Below are 20,369 nucleotides of genomic sequence, written 5' to 3'. Positions count from 1 at the left end.
CCATGTACCATGACTGTATATTTGTACCTATCTGCTATGTTCCTACAACTTTTTACGTATGCATCATCCCCATCCCAACTGCATCTCCTTTGTATGCAACAATATTCTAAAAGCGCCCAGATACCCCTGGGTCAGGTTGCGCTATATAAATAAAATAAACAAACAAACTTGGTGATGGCTCTGGTTGCGGATGATGAGAGAGAGGAGGAGACGGACCCCTTCCCAGATCTGTTAAATGCAGAGCCCGCCAACGGCTCTCTCGAGGAAGTTCAAGTCTTGGCACACATAACAGAGCAGCAACGACACAAGTTCAAGTGGATGCAGGATCAGTACGCCAGCATGTTCCCCGTGACACTTGGGAAAATCGATTGGTGCAACCATGACATCGACACAGGAGCCTGTACACCAGTGAAGAGTATGATATGATTTGGTATTCATAACGGGCCGCTACACAAGTGTTTCAAGGCACCAAAAAGCCAGGAGGTGAACTGTGGAATGACAAGACAACTAATCTTACTAGGCCTTGTGACATCCAGATTGTGCAAGTGTAAGCAGGAAGTGCAGAGGAGAGGGTGCGGGGGACAGTGCAGGGAAGAGGTGAAGGGGAAGTGCTGTCAGCGCAGCATGGCTCTGAGTAAGTGCAAGGATGGCAAAGGACTGCAAGGGTGCAGTCCCAGACCGGGAGTGCTAGGTAGGTCAGGAGGCAGTGCAGGATGGGGGATATGGTACCCTGCGTGACTCTGATGATAATCACGCAACCAGTCAGGGTGAGCAAGCAGATATATTAGCAGGGGAAAAGGGGAGAGAGAAGGAAGAAGAGAAAAGGAAGGTCTTGATGAGCTGCAGGAACTTCAGGTGGTCCTGCTCAAGTCAAAGAGGGGCAGGGAGGCCATTCCCTAGGGAGGCACCTGCAGAGGAGAGAGATCTACCCCCCCACTCTGTGCTTGGTGAAGCGTCCGACGCGCAGAGAGTTGCAAGTAGCAGAGCCGAGGGCTCTGGAAGAAAGGTATTTAGGAAGAGTTGGATATGTTATGTTATGTTACTTGGAATTTATATAGCACCTTATGTATCATTGGTATGATCTCAAAGCGCTGGTAGGTTGAATGCCCTTGGGATCCACAGTTCAAGTCAGTAGAGGGAGAAAGTCAATATAGTGAGGACCATGGCCCCAGAAAGCCTTGTGAATGATTCAAAGGGCCTTGAACTTGATCCTTGCTGCCACCGGTAGCCAGTGGAGAGATTTCAGAGTAGGAGAGATGCGGTCCCTGGGCTTGAGGCTAAGGATATGTCTTGCAGTCCTGTTCTGGATTAGTTGAAGAGTTTGAAGAGTAGAGTTAGGGAGATTGAAAAAGAGGCTGTTGCAATAGTCCAGCCTTTTGAGAGCAGAGCTCTGGAGATAGTGAGTTTCTGGGGGAAGGTGAGGAAAGGTAAAATACCTCTAATGAGGTGCAGCTGGAAGTGGGCCTTCTTGGCAAGGTCTGTGATGTGAGGGGAGAAGGTGTTTTGCCTAGCAGGAGGGTGAGGGGATGGGGCACAAGGAGGCGGCCAGAGAGAGGGAGAGGATAAGTGGGAACAGGGGTCCTAATAAGAAGAATCACAGTCTTACTGGCAGAGCAGGATTCCCTAGATTTCAGACAAGGTCCAAGACATCATCAAGGAGATCTCCAAGATGTTGGCCTTGGGGTTTATCGAGCATTCCTGCAGCCCCTGGACTAGCTTGGCGGTACTTGTCCTTAAAACGTCCAGTAGCGGGAAGACCGAAGTCTGCTTTTGATTGGATTCTCGAGCTGATGCCATCCCACCAACCAAATTCAAGTAATCCTAGGTCTCCTGGGGGCAACCAGACGTGGTCTCCCTCTCACTGTGCTTAGAGAGGCATCAGCTTCACCTCACTGATGATCCCCAACAAGGGTGAAACACGTGTATGGGGTTGCTGGTGGTACTCTCGTTCAGGTTGGAATTGCCATTGCATTTCGGTGCTGGACTGCCCCTGGGCAGGACAAAGACTGATATGCAAATGGATATTTCCCATCTGTGAAAGGCACAGTGAGAAAAAGCAGTGGCTGCGAACTCTCAAGTGGTTAATAACCACTGAACAGGTTATCAAGCCTTGTTCTATCGGGAGAGGGGCGCCCGCTACCTTTGCAAACCAAATTCAAGTAAGGGCTTTCCTGGGCCTCAATGGTTATTACCAGCCTTTCATTAAGAGGTATGGGACTCTTTCCCTTCCCCTGAATGACATAACTTTGAAGAAGCTGCCAAACACGGTCACTCGAACCTCTGCCTGTCATTCATCCATCCAGAGCTTGGAGGATGGCCTGTGCCTTCCCCCCATTCTTAAAATCCCGAATTTCAGCAACGAGTTTTTCATACAGACACAAATTTTGCATTTGTGCAGTATTAGCACAACTGAACTCTGAGGGAGTAGAAAAACACTGTTCTACCACAGGGGGCACTTTACCAAGCAAGAGCAACTGGGCCACCATTGAAAAGGAGGCATTTGGGGTAGTTTGAGTGGTACACACGCTGAAATCTTTGGTTCTCACTCCACTGTCCAAACCGACCACAGACCTCTGAAGTCGTTTATGGCCATGCAGGGAGAGAACCCCAAGTTGCTTCATAGTGCCTTATCCCTACAGGGATTGGACATGGAAATCCCACACAAACCGGGGGCACAGAAATCCAGTGCAGATGGCCTCAGAAGGTACTTTTGCCAGGAGGATGAGCCATACCCTTATAAGTGTGAGTCTAAACCATTTTGACTGGGGGGCGTGTGAGGAATTGCCATCTGGCAAGGGTGCAAAGCCCTGGCGCTTTTTTTTTTAAGTACCTTAAGATGATGGGGTGATTCTCCAAACAGGAAATCTACTCACCAGAGCCCCCTTTGTCACAAGTCCATGTCAAAAGCACACTGCTCTTGTGCCCTGCTGCCTCAGGAGCCTTACCGAAGCACCCACTCTGCTCGACTGCCGCATTGGCAAGAAAGTCACTGCAGCACTGGTGCATCATTTAAGATATGTACCCTGTCCAAAACTACAACAATCATGAGTGTCCCATGCTGGTGGCACGGTAATCTGTAAGAATAATCTATACCTGAATGTAGGCATCGTGCATGGCAATACTTATGATTGAGACCACCACAAACCAATTGATATTGCACTTGTGTCAGCTGCTGTGAGTAAGCTCTGCTGTAGAAGGGAACTTGTATTAGGTTCAGAAAGGGCGACACTGTCACCCGGCAGAACAGAAACCCAGAGGACCCAGCCTCTCTTTGATTCTCTGTGGGAGGACCGCTAACTCCCTCCTCCAGAGACTGCCATACAGCAGGCAGCTGTCCTAATCCAAAGTATCAAAGGAGCACACTCATTCAGGAGGAGTAGCCTCAGACCAAGGTGTTGTGTGTCTCAATGTCTTTTGATGTCTGTAGGAGGTGACTGGGGAGGGAATAGGATAGGAAGGTGTGCTCTGGACAATGGAAGAAGCCTTCCACTGTCTTGTTTCTCGCTGTCTCTCTTTCCCTTTCCTGTCTCCGCTGCTTCCCCTGGAGCAGTGCACTTTGGGTACAAGATCAAAAGAGAAAAGTCCACTCCTGCCAGGAGCAGAGGCTGATACCCTAGAGCAGGCTAGGTTTGGAACAATCACCTGAGGACCTGTGCCCTTAAGAGAAGGAGCTTTATACCTCCTCAACAGAATACTCTCAGTTGCTCAAGGATCCTTTAAGGCCAAGGAGATTTTCTGGGGGCTCTCACCTGGACTTCTTTGGGGCAGTTGCATTGTCCAAAGCACCCTGCCGGAGTTCAAAAAGGTGCCGTCCAAAAGAGAAGGAAGATCTGTCCCCTACCCACTCCCAGCGACTAGCAGGAGTGACCAGTGCTGTGGACGTGTACACGCCAATCAATCTGAAATGGATCTTCTGTGCTAGAAGAGCAGACCCTGAAGTGGACTATCCTGTCCTTGAGCCCTTTGTGAAGACAGCAACCCAGAGTGCTAGACCAGCCGAAGATGCCTGTTCAACCACACCAAACTGGATGCTACATGTTCACACATGCTGAACAAGAGGGAAAGTGCTTTTGCTGGTACCTGCGTTCCTCCAACCAATGAAACGATTGCACTGCATCTCCATCAGCCCGACACGGAATTGTGTCCTAGCAGAGCCTGTCAACTGGCCGGCCAGAAACTTCTGCTCAGTGCCAGAAATCAAAACAAATCTCTGTAGAGTCACTTGCAGATCCTTGCCACAGGTCAGTACAGGGCTCAACACATCTAGCCCGAGTACCGTCGCTTCATTGCTTGCACCTCGACGCCCACTTGATCAGCAATTCACAACCACTGCCGCTAACTCGACCTGCTGTAGCATCACCCTCAGACTTCTGCCAGCGGTTAAAGCCTGACTTGACCGGGCCAACGTTGAAGCATTATTGTGACCTGTAGCACTTCAACCGCCGCCGTTCGACAGCAGCAAGCACCTGCATTCGTCCCTGCTCAATGCCCACTTGCTGCCAGGGCCTTCGCAATCCTAATCTCTTTTTGTTCTACTTGCAGATGGTGTTTTGTAGTATTAAAGTGTTTTCATTTGTATAGAACCTCGATTGGACATTCCCTTTACTTTGGACTGTTAAACTGTGTTATTTTGATGACTCCTGGTTCACCTTCACAGTCCTTTTGAGAGTATAGCCTTCCCTCTTTACACATTAGCACAAAGTGCAAAGGAGGTATATCTCTTGACCGTCCCTGTTTTAACTCTGATTGCGTTGTGTTTTGGTTTGTTGAAGTGTGAGGGCTGAGTCGGCCATTTTATCCCTGCCCACTCTTGTACTCCTGCGAGGCAGAATCTAATTGGTCACAATGCCACACAGGAAGTGATACTCATTCAGTGCACACCCCTCTGGTGCCCTTTGGGTGCATTGTAGTTCAATCGCGCAGAGTGCCTGAGGGCCCCACCTTGAGGATCCCCCAGGGCACCCGCTATCACAGAATGCAGTCCTCATGGTGGCAGCCATACATTCTCAGCGCCACAGAAGCCACACGGAGAGTCTGGCAGCCTGTGGTGTTTGCTTCTGTCTGCAGTGCCTACACAGGAGTTCAGCATTTTATTTGGTATTAAGCACACATGCCAGTGTAAGACTGTCTAACGCCGGGTGCAAACTGTGTCTTTGATAAACTAGTTCCAGTTGAGGTCTCCACCTAAAACCAGGGTTGCACAAAGCCGGTCCTCAAGAGACGCAATCTAACCAGGTTTTCGTGTTCGCCACAAGATAAATGGGCAGACAGATGATGTAAATTAGCATAGGTCAAATATGTCAATGCTGTGGCAAACCAGGACTCCCGCACTACATGGAATAGTTCTTCAATATGCAAGGATGGAGGCATGCACACAGCAGGACTAAACAAGCATTGGCAATGCCAAACGTTTCTGCTCTGTGCAAGCATGGGAAAGGCACTTGCCAGGCACTGGCATAGAGCTATTAAGTGGCCATTGATGATAGCAGGTGCAAGGTGGTGCAAGTATCTGGGCAGCTAATAGCAGTGCCTGGCAAAGGCCTAACACTCCTACACAAACCAAACATGCTGGCTTTGCCAATGCTTGTTTTTAACATGGCTTCATTGACAGGAATGCAGAGTACTTATGAATTCAGTGGTTGAAGCAGACCAGGTAAAGATATTTTTATTATGCCAGTAGTGTGTTTACACCTTCAATTATTTATTGACTCTGGGAAGACTGCTTTAAAAAAAAAACACTGGCAGGATCTTCGAGTGCAACGTTTGATGGTACGGCTTGATTAAAATGAGCTCATCGAGTTCCCATAAGGAGAAGTGTTGGGCAGGGAGGGGAAGAAACTGCGTGGGAATGGCACTAGCCATTGGCATGAACATGGGCAGTCATCGGGTGGGCAAATAACCAAACAACACCTGCAAGCTGTGTGACTTCCCCCCCCTCCATCTGTACTCTAATGCGGTATCTTCGGCGCATAGCTGCCCGCAAGCGCTATCTAACAGCCCAAACTAAAAAGCTACGGGAATACACTTCGGGCTATGGGCCTCATTACGACTCAGACGGTAAGGGGTTTACGGCAGCGTAAACAGCGCCGACCCTTACCGCCTGATTACGAGGTCCCTTAGCGCCATGGAGGTTTTAACACCTTGGCCCTCATTAGGACCCTGGCGGAGAGGGTTTTACGCCGGCGTAGTGCATGGCGTACCTCTCCGCCAGACTACGAGTTCCCGTAGCGCCATGGATGATTTTTACGCCTGCTTTTTGCAGGCGGAGAAATCCATGGCGCTACGGGATCTTGATGTTAATTACGCCACCGTAATTTACGGTGGCGTAATTAACGCCTTCCCCACTCCCATTATACCCTATGGGGCAAGAATGGGAATGGGGAAGGGTAAAATGGGGATTGGGGACTTACCGCCCCGCCAAGGTCGGCATGGGGCGGTAAATCCGCCAAGCACCTTGGCGGAGTTGGCAGCTTTGCGCCATGGACCATGGTGCAAATTGCACCATGGTCCTCCGCCAAGGTCCTAATGAGGGCCCTAAAATCCATGGTGCTAAGGGACCATGGAGTTAATTACGCCACCGTAGTTTATGGTGGCGTAAATAACGCCTTCCCCACTCCCATTATGCCCTATGGGGCAAAATGGGAAAGGGGAAGGGTAAATGGGTAAATGGGGACTTACCGCCCCGCCAAGGTCGGAATGGGGCGTTAAGTCCGCCAACCACCATGGCGTAAACGTAGTTTACGCCATGGTGGTAAAGTCACGGCCCAGGCGGTAACTTACCGCCTGGGTCGTAATTGCTTAAGAACAAAGGCAGGAGCCAAGGCGCTGTATGAAGCAGCAGAAGAGGGTGATTGAATGGATCCGCAGTCCTGATCTCTTAGGAGTGTCCTCGAGGGAGCTTTTTCTTGGCATTAAGGGATATAAAGTCACTTCCAATAGAGACAGCCTGAACCCCAGCAAATGGCATTACACGGTTGAAGCACCTACCTTGCTAGGAGAGAGGCGTCCTGCAGCGGCAGCGTTTTGTGAGCCAGTCCTATCACTCGGAAGCCCAGCAGCGTGTAGCGCTCAAGTTCTGCAGAGAAATTTCCTGGCACTGTGGGGAAAAGGATACATGGCATTGCTTGGGGTATGTTTGACGTCACATTACTCGAAACATGTCCCATTGTTGCGGTGGCGCGCTGCTTGAAATACCCACAACGTATTGCCAAAACTAATCCAGCTGGACATGCTGCCTACAGGTAACTTTCTGAGTATCCATGAAGTGTTCTGGCAATTTCTGGGTGGAATTAACACAAATTCACCACAGAAATGTCATTCAAGTCTAACTTTGTAAGACCCCGGTCCCATAATAAGCATGGTTAGTGCTAACAGTGGGGACATGTGGTATTTTAAATACCACTTGTTTTTAAAATACCACATAATTATGAGGCAGAATCCAAGTGGATATTAGTACCTGGGGATTGGATGGTGTAACAATTGTTCATTACCGCGCAGTCTACATGTACCACTAGACGCAAATAACCAATGAAATCACAATGCACTTCTAGTAACAGGAGGTAATTACCATGGCGTGTTATTGGATTTATTTGTATTTGTATGTATTATGTTTTATATAGCGCCTTTCGCCAAGGCGCTTTGCAGAGAACAATTAGCTGTACATTAAAATAGGTAATGGAGATCGATGTTCAGAGTCAGCCAGTAACAGCCAAACAGACAACTGACGTAAGTGCGTTTTTAAGGAAGAGCAAAACTAGGAATAGGAGGTAATGGAACAGAGAGAAAGGGAAGAAGATTCCATGAAGAGAGGCACGAAGTTGGAAAGATCGAAAACGGGATTGGGCACAGGGGGCAGGCACGAGGGACAGCAGAGCGGAGAGTGCAAGAAGGGGAGTAGAATGGGAGGAGAGATGTAATATAGTCAGGGGCGAGACCGTAGAGAGATTTGAAGACGAGACATAGGAAGTTGTACTTGAGTTGAGACTGAAAAGAGAGCCAACCAAGTGAGGTGAGAGATGAGGAAATTGAGTCTCGATGTGAGAGAAGACAGAGCGGATGGAAGAATGCTAGATTGATTTAAGAGGAGCAAGACGAGAGGAAGGAAGACCAAAGAAGAGAACAGAGCAGTAAAAAAGTAGAGAAAAGACTAAGGAAGATACTAGAAGCTGGGTGGCATGAAAAGTAAGAAAAGGGCACATTTTCCATAAGTTGTAGAGATGAAATCGGCAGGCGTGAGAAGACAGATCTGGTGAGCAAAGGAAAGATTGGTGTCAAAGTAGAGAGCAAGCTTGCAAGCAGTGAGGGAAATAGGGTGATAGGAGAGGGGGGAAGAGAATTGGAGGAGGAGAATCTGAGGGTGGGAAAACATTAGAGGGGAAGAACAGAACTTCTGTTTTACCAGCGTTGAGAGTAAGAAAGTGAGAGGACATCCAGGATTTAATGGCAGTAAGGCAGGATGAGATAGTGTGATGAATGTCAGGGGTGAAGGATGAGAAAGAAAGAAAAAGCTGGGTGTCGTCAGCATAGAAGTGACGTGAAACTCCAAAAGATGAGGTAATAGGAGCGAGGAAAGAGGTGTATAAAGAAAATAGAAAAGGACCAAGGGCTGAGCCTTGGGGAACACCATGGGTGGGAGGAAAGGAAGGAGAAATGTTGCCACCCCAAGAAATGGCAAAGGTACGGTAAGATGGGTACGATGAGAACCAGGATAGAACAGAAGCAAAGAAACCAAAAGAAGAGAGAGAGTCAAGAAGCAAAGAGTAAACTACTGCGTCAAAGGCATCTGCTTAAGTCTAGAAGAATAAGTACAGAGGGGTGTCCTGAGCAGCGAGCGGTGAGAAGAGAGTTTACTCCGGAGGTAAGAGCTGCTTCAGTGGCGTGGCGGGGTCGGAGCCCAGAGTGAGTGGGAGGAAGAAGAGATATAGATCAGAGACGAATGTTGAGATTTGAGAGTAAACAAGGCGTTCAAGGCGCTTAGATAGAAAGGGTAGGAGAGATATAGGGCGAACGTTTGACACAAGAAGGGGGTTTGCTGTGGGTTTCTTCAGGATAGGAATGATGATTGCATGTTTGAAGGCAGAGGGAAAGGTGGAAGTGGAGGGACAGATATTGAAAAAGGAGGTAAGGAAGGGTAGAGGGAGCGGGTAGACTTTGGGAAGAAGTAGGGTGGGAAGAGGGTCATCGGGGCAGAGTGGGGTTAGGGTATTAGACAAAAGAAGAGCGACATCAGGTGCGAAGTGAAAAACAGTGGGAGAAGGACTTGGAAAAGAGAGAGGAGAGGGATGGTATGAAGGTGATAGTAAAATGTCCTGGCGAAAGGTTAGAACTTACGAGGAACAAAGGATGGCAAGATGAGATGCAGAGAAAGCTGATGCAATCGTGCTCTTTGCGGTGATGTAACGCCACACTTACAAAAAAGCCTAACCGTTTTACCAAATTCATCTTAAAAGTTGAGCCCGTAAGAATCATGTCATTCCCATCCCGAATTATAGCTTTACACACATGCTGCACGTAGCAAATCAAAGTGCCGGAAGCGCCCGGAGACTGACACTGTGTGGCCGTTATCGACAAGTGCGTGACTACACTTCTCTGAACGTACATCATTCATAGGAAACTGTGGGTGCTGAACAACGTGCGTGCGCATGACGCCACAAGCCTGCATATGTTTTACACACACACACACGCGCACGCGCGCACACGCGCACACGCGCACACATGTGTGCATCAGGCCTTGCACATGTGCTCCTACCGTACATCCACGTACCTGTATCCTCTTTGCAAAAGCTGGCCACCTTCTCCGGGGCCCCCTTCATGTAAACGTCAAGGTGCGCCCCTCCACAGACTCGGGCGATGACCGACATCCGCTGGAGCACCGAGGAAAAAGGGTACTGGTGGACCACGGCGACCCCCTTTACCGGAGCCTTGGAGGGAAGCGGAGGGAAATTCACATGGGACACACAGTATATGGTCCATGAAGAAGCAGCGCCGAGAGGCCACTGATGTCGCAGTGTGCACTAGATATATTAACCCGCTCACTCAAACTACACTTACTCACGCAGTCACTCTTGCAGAACATGAGATGAACATGACAACATAAAAGGATGAGATTTCATTTTCATATGCACGTACTGGACATCCACTTTGGGAACAAAGTTACAAATGTTGTTCACTATTTCAGTGTGGAGATCCTGTGCAAACCCTCTAACCAAACCAGGCTCCTGGGGCAGAAATGCTATTGCGCACGCACCATCGGTTCCAAGAGTGCTGAATTCATCAGAAATAAACACTACTGCCTAGAGTTTACTGCACAGCACAGCCTTTCCCACTCAGCGCTCACCACACCCTTAATTACATTACCTACAACTACAACCCCTGGCACTACTGTCACGTGTCCCTCCTTCTTCCCTCCTGATTGCCCCAGCTCCATCCACGCTGAACTCACCATCTCTCCAAGCACCTCTACAGATCTCCTTTCGTCCTGCCACACTGGTCAAACCACCTCCTTAATCACCCACCTTATCTTTTACCACCTCTGCCACTCCTGTTACTACCACCCCTTCCCTACCTGCTGCTCCAGAGGTGTCAGGTTCACCTCTCTCATGCTGCCAAGCTTCTAGATGTCTCCACCTCGCCAGTCTCCAGCCAGGCTTCTTTCTCTGCCTCTGCCACTCCCCAATCTCCATATTGAACAGGGTCAAGCCAGCGCATATGAAACTAAGTTCACTTAGGAAAACATGGTTCCAACAAGAACATGAAGGCAGCAACCCAAATCCAACTCCGCTGGTCACCCATACAGACCACAAAAAACCTATTCTAAAAAGATGAATTCATTTTTATTATTTTAGTCAAATTTCATTAAAAAATATATTAAATAGTTAGAAATACACACAGGAATAAACATACAAAAATATAAAGTGCAAAGTGTGGTAAAAAGTGCTGGCCACAGAGGGAGGCAGCAAACAATTCAATGCCAATGAACTATTCAGGGGAGAAATGACAATAATCCATCAAATGACTATTCCGTTGCCGAGGCGACCTTCTCCATCGGGGAAAAAATATAATCTCTCCAACGAGAGGAGCAGGTCAACTGGACACCAATGAATATAACAATGTAATTCATTTAATACATTGATTAGATGATTAAATCAACCTAGCACATAGGCAATTGAAAAAGAGGAACAAAACATTGATCCCAAATAGGGCAGTCCAATGATATATTAGCACTCTTTTTCCATTGCCTATGTGCTATTAAATTGTTATATTCATTACTGTCCAGTTGACCTGCTCCTCTCGTCGGAGAGATTACATTTTTTCCCCGATGGAGAAGGTGGCCTCGGCAACGGAATAGTCATTTGATGGATTATTTTCATTTCTCCCCTAAATAGTTCATTGGCATTGAATTGTTTGCTGCCTCCCTCTGTGGCCAGCACTTTTTACCACACTTTGCACTTTATATTTTTGTATGTTTATTCCTGTGTGTATTTCTAACTATTTAATATATTTTTTAATGAAATTTGACTAAAATAATAAAAATGAATTAACCTTTTTACAATAGGTTTTTTGTGGTCTGTATGGGGTGACCAGCGGAGTTGGATTTGGGTTGCTGCCTTCATGTTCTTGTTGGAACCATGTTTTCCTAAGTGAACTTAGTTTCATATCCACTGGCTTGACCCTGTTCAATATTGTTAGTTGCTTCCCCTTCTTGCCAGCGTAGTAGGGGTTACCCATCCATTTAGCGTTACTCCCCAATCTCCAGCCTTCACCAATCACAAGCCTCCTGCTTCTACAATCCACACTGGCAGACTGGACTACCTCGTTTATATAGGGCAGCAACCTCCTCCAAGGGAGCAGGCCTTCCATCTATGGCTGCACGGGTGTAGTGTCGCCTGGGCTGTACCTGGATCACGTGCCTGGGGTCATGTGGGCTGGAAGGGGTCAGCAAAACCTTGGTGGCCATCTTGGATCACAAGTTTGTGTTCTGAGTGTTCTAGGGAGAAGTGCCTGTCATTGTTGTCGTATATGTAATAAGCAAGTGAACTCGAGTGACTCAAGCTTTGTTTCAACCTTATTTTCATACTGGATGTGTTTTTGGGAGCATTTAATTGGGTTTGTGATTTATAGATTTCATAAGAAGATCTGCGGATCGGAATGAATCAAACCTCATGAGAGCTTCAGAGAGCGAGTCTCCGTCCTGCTTTGCTCACAAGGGTACTGCACATTTCTCTTGGGGTCTCTCTGTGTGTGGAGAGGATACTCTGGTCCCTGGCTCACAAAGAGGGGCAGGAAGGTATGTGTGAGATACTGGCCCCTGCCAAGCCACTGTGTCCCCAGACCCAGCATCCACTTGATATGATATGATATTTCTATCGCGCTCATACAACATGTTTCAGAGCGCGACAAGGCAAGGGAGGGGAACAAGGACACACAATGATCTTACGAGGCCCAGTGACATTGAGAACACGCAAGTGCATGGGAGAGGGGGCGGGGAAAAGTGCAAGGGAGAGGTGGAAAGTGGTGAGCAAGGGGTAAACAAGTGGTAGTGCAGCAAGCAGGGTGGCAAGTGTGAGGCTTAAATCACAGACAAGGGGTGTCTGATAAGTACAGGTAAGGGGGACTGTAGGGTTAGAGAAACAGACCCAAGTGCAAGGGTTGCCAGGAGGCAGTGCGGGTGTGTAGACAGGGACCTGGGCCCGAAATCAGAGGGTAGCCAGGTGCACGGTGCCAAGAGAGAACAGATCAGCAGGGGAGAGGAAGATCGAAGGCAGAGGCAAAGAGGAAGGTCTTGAGGTGCTTCCGGGACTTTGCACTGCCAACGAAAACCCTGATTTACAGAATAGTGCAAAGTGTATTTTTTCAGTACAAAGTCACTTGGCACTGAAAAAATACTCTTTGCACCATGCTGAATGGGCCTAATTCACGATGCAAAGAGTACTTGTTCAGTGCCAAGTGACTTTGTACTGCAAAAATACACTGTGCACTATTCTGTAAATCAGGTTGTTTGTTGGTAGTGCAAAGCCACTTTGCACCGGGCAAAAAAATCCATGAATCAGGCCCATAGACCTAAATGCAACTGGTGCAAACAAACCATTTACAGTATTAAACACAGAAGTTTTAGCACTTTCCCTCAAACACACTTATTTATTCATCTTCAGTAAGACTTCAAACAAGGATAATATTATCTACGTTAGACGTCAGGTGCAAGTTCCAGCTTTATTTATTCATGTATTTATTGAGGCATTGGTAGAGCGCACTGAAGACCAGGGCATCTGGGTGCTGGTTACAGTAAGACCAGATCCAGACAGTGTTGTGACTTAAGCACATGATAGAAGGACGTGTTGGCTTTACAAGGTTACGGTTCTTACGTGAATGGCTAGTTCTAAGGACTCTGCAGAAGGAGCACAATGATGATTCTGATCTCAGAGATAGTGGGAGTGCGTTCCAGTTTTTCGGTGCCACCACTGGGAAGCAGCGACCCCCAGCTTTTTGCAACTTGAATCTGGGGATGGAGAGGAGGTGCGAGTGATCTGCCAGGGTGGGTCTGTTGGATCAAGGTTTGGGGAATTTTCTGGATAAGTATCTGGGGTCAGTGTTTGACAAGCATTTGTGTATTACTGATAGTTTTATCAGCAAGATGCGTTCATGAACAGGCAGCCAATGGGCATTCCATCTTGCAGGATAGATATGCAATCTTCAATGCTGTTCTTAGTTTGTTATTTTGTATAATCTGTGGTGGTTTGATGTTCCGAATGGTAGAGCCTGTGAATAGGGCATTGTAGAGGTCTATTCTGGAAAGAATGAGGGCTCTGGCAATCGTGATGCAATGTTCGGGGGTCAGCAAAGGTCTGCAGGCACTGATGGGTTTAGCATGTATGCTGCCACGGAGGCGATAGCGTTTACATGTCTGGTTAGGGAGAGCGAGGAGTGAGCTATCCAAGCCTGGATGGTTTGATAGATTTTGTTTAGGAGGTTGGAGTCAGTGTTGTAGTTGCCTGAAGTGGGAAGGAGGATCTGGGTGCCATATGCATAGTTGGTATAACAGACACCCAGATCATCCAGGAGGTTGAGTAGAGGTTTAATAAATATGTTATAAAGTGTCGGGGAGACACAGGAGCATTGGGGAACTCCGCAGGTGAAGACTGATCTTGTGTCCACCAAGTTTTCAGCCATTGAAAATGTTAATTGTATTAATCACAGGCAGTTGGACATTGGAATCATGTTATCAAAGTAATTGTGGTGAAGGAAGTGACATCATTTTATGTGATGACATCACAGGAACTGAGATCACACAATGGGCCTCATTACAAATGAGGCGATAAGGGATTAACGGCGCTGGTACCGGTGTCGGTGTCGTTAACCCCGTACCGCCTTATTACGAGGTCCCCTCGTGGGACCTGCTCTAGACGTCAGGTCAGACCAGACGTCCTTTGCGGGTCCCGCGAGGGAACCGGCATGCTGACAATGGGCACGTCATTAACAGGCCCGTTGTTAGGATGCTCCCCATTCCCATTGTGCGCTATGGGGGCTCAAATGGGAATGGGGATGGTCGGGCCCAGGTTCCCTGAATGGGGAAATACCGGGCCCTCCAAAGTCGGAATGGCCCAGTATTTCCCCATACAGGGACCATGGACCCGGACCCGAGTTTGGAGGCAGCCGTGCCCTTACCTCCAAACTCGTAATGAGGCCCAATGTCTGACTTTGATGTTACACTTTTTTACAACCATTTTGAAAATGTCTATTGAAAGCTGGACACTTCCGTGAATTAAATAAACTGTGGTTGGCAACAGGCCAAATAATGATCAGCTAAAACTAGCAAAACGTAAATATGTATGTTCAAAAAATCAGTAGCCAGATTTCCATCAAATTCTCTTTGTATAATTTAGATATTATATTCAATATCATTCCAATCTTACCGTGGATTCTGCCCCTGGCCCTGGTATAAATACCATGCTTGTGGGTGAGGCATTTTCATGGTCATAAACTGTGTTGGAATCTTCAATCTCCTGTTAAAATATCATAAAACAAGTGTGTGTTAGCGGGCTCATATCAAGACACACACCACAGAGGACTGATTGGCTCTTTGGAAGGCACATGCTACATGCTACAAACTGTTCTGCATTAGAAGAGCATGAGAAGCACCTTAAGGTGAAATGCCTGTGGGCAGAGCTAGAAATGTAGGTAGACCTGGGGTTATGAGTAGAGTGTTCTCTTTTAAGGTAAAGCAACCTTGTGTATCTTTTCCAAAGTAGATTAAATACAGTTCACACCCTAGGTTCATGGACAGGGAGTTATGAAAAGCAAGAGGAGGTCTGCTAATGCCTCTTAATCAATGGAAATCAATTTGGACCGCATTCCGTTCCATTGCTATATATTGGGGGTCATTACAAGGTAGGAGGCAACCATGTCGCTATTAGCGGCATGGATATCCCCTTACAGGGTACCGGGTCCGGGTTCCTTGAATGGGGAAATACCAGGCCATTCCGACCTTGGAGGGCCTGGTATTTCCCCATTCAGGGAGCCCGGACCCGGACCCAGACCCGGTACAACCCTATTCCCATTTGAGCCGCCATAGGGCGCAATGGGAATGGGAATGGGCCGGGTGCTAACAATGGGCCCGTTAATTACGTGCCCGTTGTTAGCACCCTGGTCTGCTCGTGGGACCCGCTAAGGGCGCCTGGTAAAACCAGGCGTCCTTAGCGGGTTTCCGCAAGCAGACTTATAATGAGGCGGTAAGGGGTTGACGGCTCCGGCACCTTTACTGGCACTGTTAACCCCTTACTGCCTCACTTGTAATGACCCCCATTGTGTTTCAGCCACTGCAGAGGGGATCCAGCAATATGCAAACTATTCTCAGCAGCAGAACCAAACCAGCAATCCAGGCAACAAGACTGCAAGGCAGCTTCCCTGCTGGACATGAGGACAAGCAACCCCAGACATTGCCTGGTCTTACTGAGGCCCACTCGTATGTTGCAGCTGTATGCTCAAGGACAAGAACGCTTGTGACCCAAGAACGCGAGGGACCCAAGAACGCAAGGAACCCATGTCTGAGCTTACCTGCAAGGCAGTCGCAATGATACAAATGCGAAACAAAGCTCCTCAAGCATTGGGATCACCACTGGGAACATTCCATTTTTTTTTGTTTATCTAATCCATGCCATTAGAAAGGTGACAACGCTTGTCTTCACACGGCAACCTTCATCCTTCAATGGCTGTATTTGAGTCGGAACTACTACATTGGGGCAGAGAGTCTTTCTGCTTCTCAACCACTTGGAATTGCTCTGGGTTCTGCTTTTCTACACAAACGCTGCATAGGGCTCAGTTAATTAGGGAGACACCATGATTTACAGCAGACAGGCAGATGGGTGGGACTTCGACGTATATGTTGTCATCGTTCCCTTGTCTGTTGCCAAGCGCTCGAATTCTGAGCTGAAGCAACACTGAAGATTGTTGGTGGAGAGCCAGGATTGGCTCACTTAAGTTAGGTTTGGTCTACACCAATCCCTAGGTCCCATTTGGCTTTAGAAGAGGGCTGAGACCCTCACTGATCAGATCATCTGAAGACTTTGCAAGGAGTAAGAAGAAGGACTCATTTGGTCCCGAGCTGAAGGTACAGTCTACCTCACATCTTGGGCCAGTGAACAAAGTTCAGGAGTTCCAAGAGGGAAGCAAGATCCCTCCCCTAAACATCTCCCACAAAACAGAGGGAGATACCGGACTCAAAGGACCCGTCTAGCAGCTACAGAACCCGTACCCAGCTAGCACACAGCGTGCCCTGCTAGGTTCTGCCAGCAAGCCTCCTAGGTGGGAAGTGCCAGAGAGTCTCTGGACCAAAGACAAGGCCTTTGCCTGCTAACACCTTCCAGAGTTTTGGGCCGTCCACCTTGAAAGGACACGACCCCTGCAAAGAAGCTAAGCGGAGTGCCACACAAGCATCATTCAGCGTCCATCTTTATATGGACAATTTTGAGACAGTTGAGTCCTCGAACCGCATCTTGATGCACCGCTGACTGTAGTCATGCTGCAGTCGCCAGATCCGTCCGAGACACCTCGACCAGCATTCCAGATCCAACAACCAGCACAGAGATAATGATTCTTGGCCCTGAGCCGCTGCGCTGGCCTGCCTGCAGACATCCGTCCAGCCTCGCTTGTTGAACTGCCTGCCATCTGGTAGCCGCAGCTCTCTCCCACCACTAACTCAGTCTCACGGGCTGCAAAGCATCCTGGAACCGCCTTGATGGCGCCGAAAAGCAAGAACTTCTTCAACACCAGGTATATTGTGGTTCTGCCCCCCCGGTCCTTCTCTGAAGGCCCCTAAAGACAGTTGCGACCCTTTGCCCCTTTGGTGCTGGGACCCAAATAACCTTGAACAGTAAGACTGATTGCTTTACCAACTACCCTCCTGTCAGTATCCAGAGAGAATCCCTTTTCCTTTTTGAAACTGTCTGTCCTCTGCATTCCTTTACAGGGTGGGTTGTATTTTGTAGTGTGCTAGAACTGTCGGTTGTAGTAATAATAGAGTAGATATGTGTATACAACCTTGACTGGACTGTCCCTTTTATCATTGGGAACTAATTGTATTTTCGCTGTGTTGCAACTAACCAACGATTCACAATCTTGCGGAGATAAGCCTGCTGTTCTGTCCACGTTACCAAAAATTGTCAAGGAGGTTTTATAATTCACTTGTATTCCAATCTGTTCAGAACCCTTATGGTGTACTAGAGGTGGGGGGTTGATTAATGGTTTAGAAACCGATCCCTGGACCACTGGTGCCCCGGAAGTTGATTTATCACAGCCGTGAATTCAAAGACGAATGGTGCAATTAAAAAATGAAACCAAAGAAATAATGGGGCATTGGTGGGGCATTGTAATAAGTGGTGAAAAAGTGCACCTGGTCTTAGCACTATAACATTTTTAGAAACATTTTTTGGTAATGAAATGAAGCGGTAAAGACTACAAATTAGATGAGGAGATGCAATGTGAGAGGTGGTCATTATTGAAGGCGTTTTACTTTTGTGTGTGTTTTTTTTATTTTTTCTGTGTTTGTATTCCTCATGTGGGTTAGATTTAGTTCTGTTTTCCGTTCTATTCTGATTTTACTTATTGAAGAATGTCTGGTCCTTTCTTTTGTTTTGATCGATTGCTAAAGGTTTGAAATAAACTATACGTTTTTTTTTGTTCTTTTCGGAAATCTCACCTTTTCTATTAAATGAAACAGATAACTGAAATATTTGGAGAATGAAATGCTGCACTCAAAATTGTGCCTTTACACCACGTCCTTGCTGGACCTCAGAATGCAGGAAACTTGGGATATAGCTCGCCCTGATTGGCTGGAATTTAGGAAGATGGCGCGCACTGCCTCCACTCTTCAGTGACTTCAGGAGCAATCGCCCTTGCGCGGCCCCCAGACCCCCTGATGGAGCAGAGAGTGTGTTCTAGAAACAGGGCCGCCCTGCCCAGGGCACAGGAAGACCCCTGGCCGCGTGCACACGCCCGCAAGCACAGCTCTGATGGCGTGTAGCCTTCACGCTTGGAAGCCCATCACTGACCAGCGAAAGACTATAGCAACGTCATCGTGCACTATTATCTCAGAGGAGCAGCAGAAGCCCCTCTGCATGCACGCGCCTGTCGTGGGTACGAGGGTGTGCGTGCCGCCACTGGTGCACACCTGGTGCCACACACGTTTACCCTCCACTCCATGAGTGCGTGTCAGTGATGAGTGGGCAAGAATGAAGTGGACAGTTTGGAAACCGCCCCAGTTTATACAGCAGCCTCTTAACTAATCCCTGGCAATCACCCCCAGGCCCATATGATCCGATCGGAGCCCCCCTTCTAGGTATAAGGATAATACATGCTTTTGACTTACCCATCCTGTGGCATCAAACATTTTCCGGTCCAGGGGGTCGCCTTGCAAGTCTCCATCCAGCGTAATTAGGGAGTGGCAGGTGGCCATGGCTCCAAGCAGGGGACCCCACGATAAAGGGGGGTCCGAGCCAAACTTATGGACGTGCTGAAAGCTAACACATGACACGGACATACGTTTATGGGGTGTTATTGTCACATGTATACACAGTGCACCGTTCCCATAACAGACAGAAACACGTGTTTGCAGTCATTTCAATTCAGATCAGGGAGGGAAGCCCCCGTTTACTGTTATCGAAAGTGCAGTGCATGACGGGCGATTAAACATTGCAAGTAGCCAGGACCCCTCTGTGTCTTGAACAGGTCTTATCTATGATGTGCTCCCCCCACTAGTCCATACACACACTGATGACCCCAAGGAGTGATACACATGCAGTCGTTAATGCATGGCTGCTTATGACGCTCCCTCGCTTCTATTGCATTTAAACTCTGATTAATTGTAGCCGTCACAGTCAATAGTGAGGGATCATGGGACTTGTAGTCCCAGCCCGAAACAGAAAGTCAGTAATGGAGGATCATAGGAGTGGTAGTCCAAGAATCTTGAGAGCCACATACGGAGTGCACATGATGTATAGACCCACTTATGAATGCATAACGTACAACCGTTAGTTATCTAACGTGAGTGTGTGTGATAGTGAGGGCGAGAGGGAAAACGAGAGAGGGAGAGAGAGAGAGGGAGAGAAAGACAGGGTGAGAGAGAGAGAGAGCGCGAGAGAGAAAGAGAGAGGGGAGAGGGAGACAGAGAGGAGGAAGAGAAAGACAGGGTGAGCAAGAGAGAGAGAGACAGGGAGAGAAAGAGAGGGAGAGAAAGAGAGGGAGAGAAAGAGAGAGAGAGAGAGAGAGAGAGAGAGAGAGAGAGAGAGAGAGAGAAAGACAGGGCGAGAGAGGGAGGGAGAGATAGAGAGGGAGAGAAAGACAGGGAGAGAGAGAGAGAAAGAGAGAGGGGAGAGGGAGACAGAGAGGAGGGAGAGAGAAAGAGAGAGTGTGAGAGAAAGAAAGATAGAGTCAAGTGGGTGAGAGAGAGGGAGGAGGGGGATAGAGAAAAAGAGAGAGCGAGAGAGAGAACGAGGAGGAGAGGGAGAGGGAGAGAGGGGGAGAGAGGGGGAGAGAGTAAGAAAGAAAACGAAAGGAAAGAGGGAGAGAAGAGAGATAGATGACAGAGGGAAATGAGAGGGAAAGAAAGAAAGAAAGAAAGAAAGAAAGAAAGAAAGAAAGAAAGAAAGAAAGAAAGAAAGAAAGAAAGAAAGAAAGAAAGAAAGAAAGAAAGAAAGAAGGAAAGATGGCGAGGAGAGAGGGGGGAAGGGGGATAGTGAAAGAGAGAGGGGAGAGAGAGAGAACGAGAGATATATAGAGAGGTGTTTCTATTTATTTTCTGTTTACAGCAGTGCACATTCACACAAAGCTTTAAGGGACTTTAGAACTAATTGTCCCTTCACAAAACTCTGAAATAATAA

The 20,369-nt window shown here is 47.9% G+C and overlaps 1 protein-coding gene across 2 annotated transcripts in view; it reads right to left on the bottom strand.

Annotated features, from left to right (window-relative positions):
• The window catches only part of LOC138491101 (probable cation-transporting ATPase 13A4), a 978,968-nt gene that overhangs the window by 370,146 nt on the left and 588,453 nt on the right, over positions 1-20,369 (bottom strand). For both annotated transcript variants that reach the window (XM_069617419.1, XM_069617420.1), the window contains exons 14-17: positions 18,860-19,010; positions 14,910-14,999; positions 9,764-9,920; positions 6,988-7,096 (exon numbers count right to left, since the gene is read on the bottom strand). In XM_069617419.1, coding sequence (XP_069473520.1) covers positions 6,988-7,096; positions 9,764-9,920; positions 14,910-14,999; positions 18,860-19,010 — 507 coding nt within the window. The remainder of the gene's footprint in view (positions 1-6,987; positions 7,097-9,763; positions 9,921-14,909; positions 15,000-18,859; positions 19,011-20,369) is intronic.

Source organism: Ambystoma mexicanum, chromosome 10 (assembly GCF_040938575.1).
Source record: "Ambystoma mexicanum isolate Mex_15411 chromosome 10, UKY_AmexF1_1, whole genome shotgun sequence".
Taxonomy (NCBI): domain Eukaryota; kingdom Metazoa; phylum Chordata; class Amphibia; order Caudata; family Ambystomatidae; genus Ambystoma; species Ambystoma mexicanum.
This window is presented reverse-complemented; position numbering and strand designations above follow the sequence as displayed.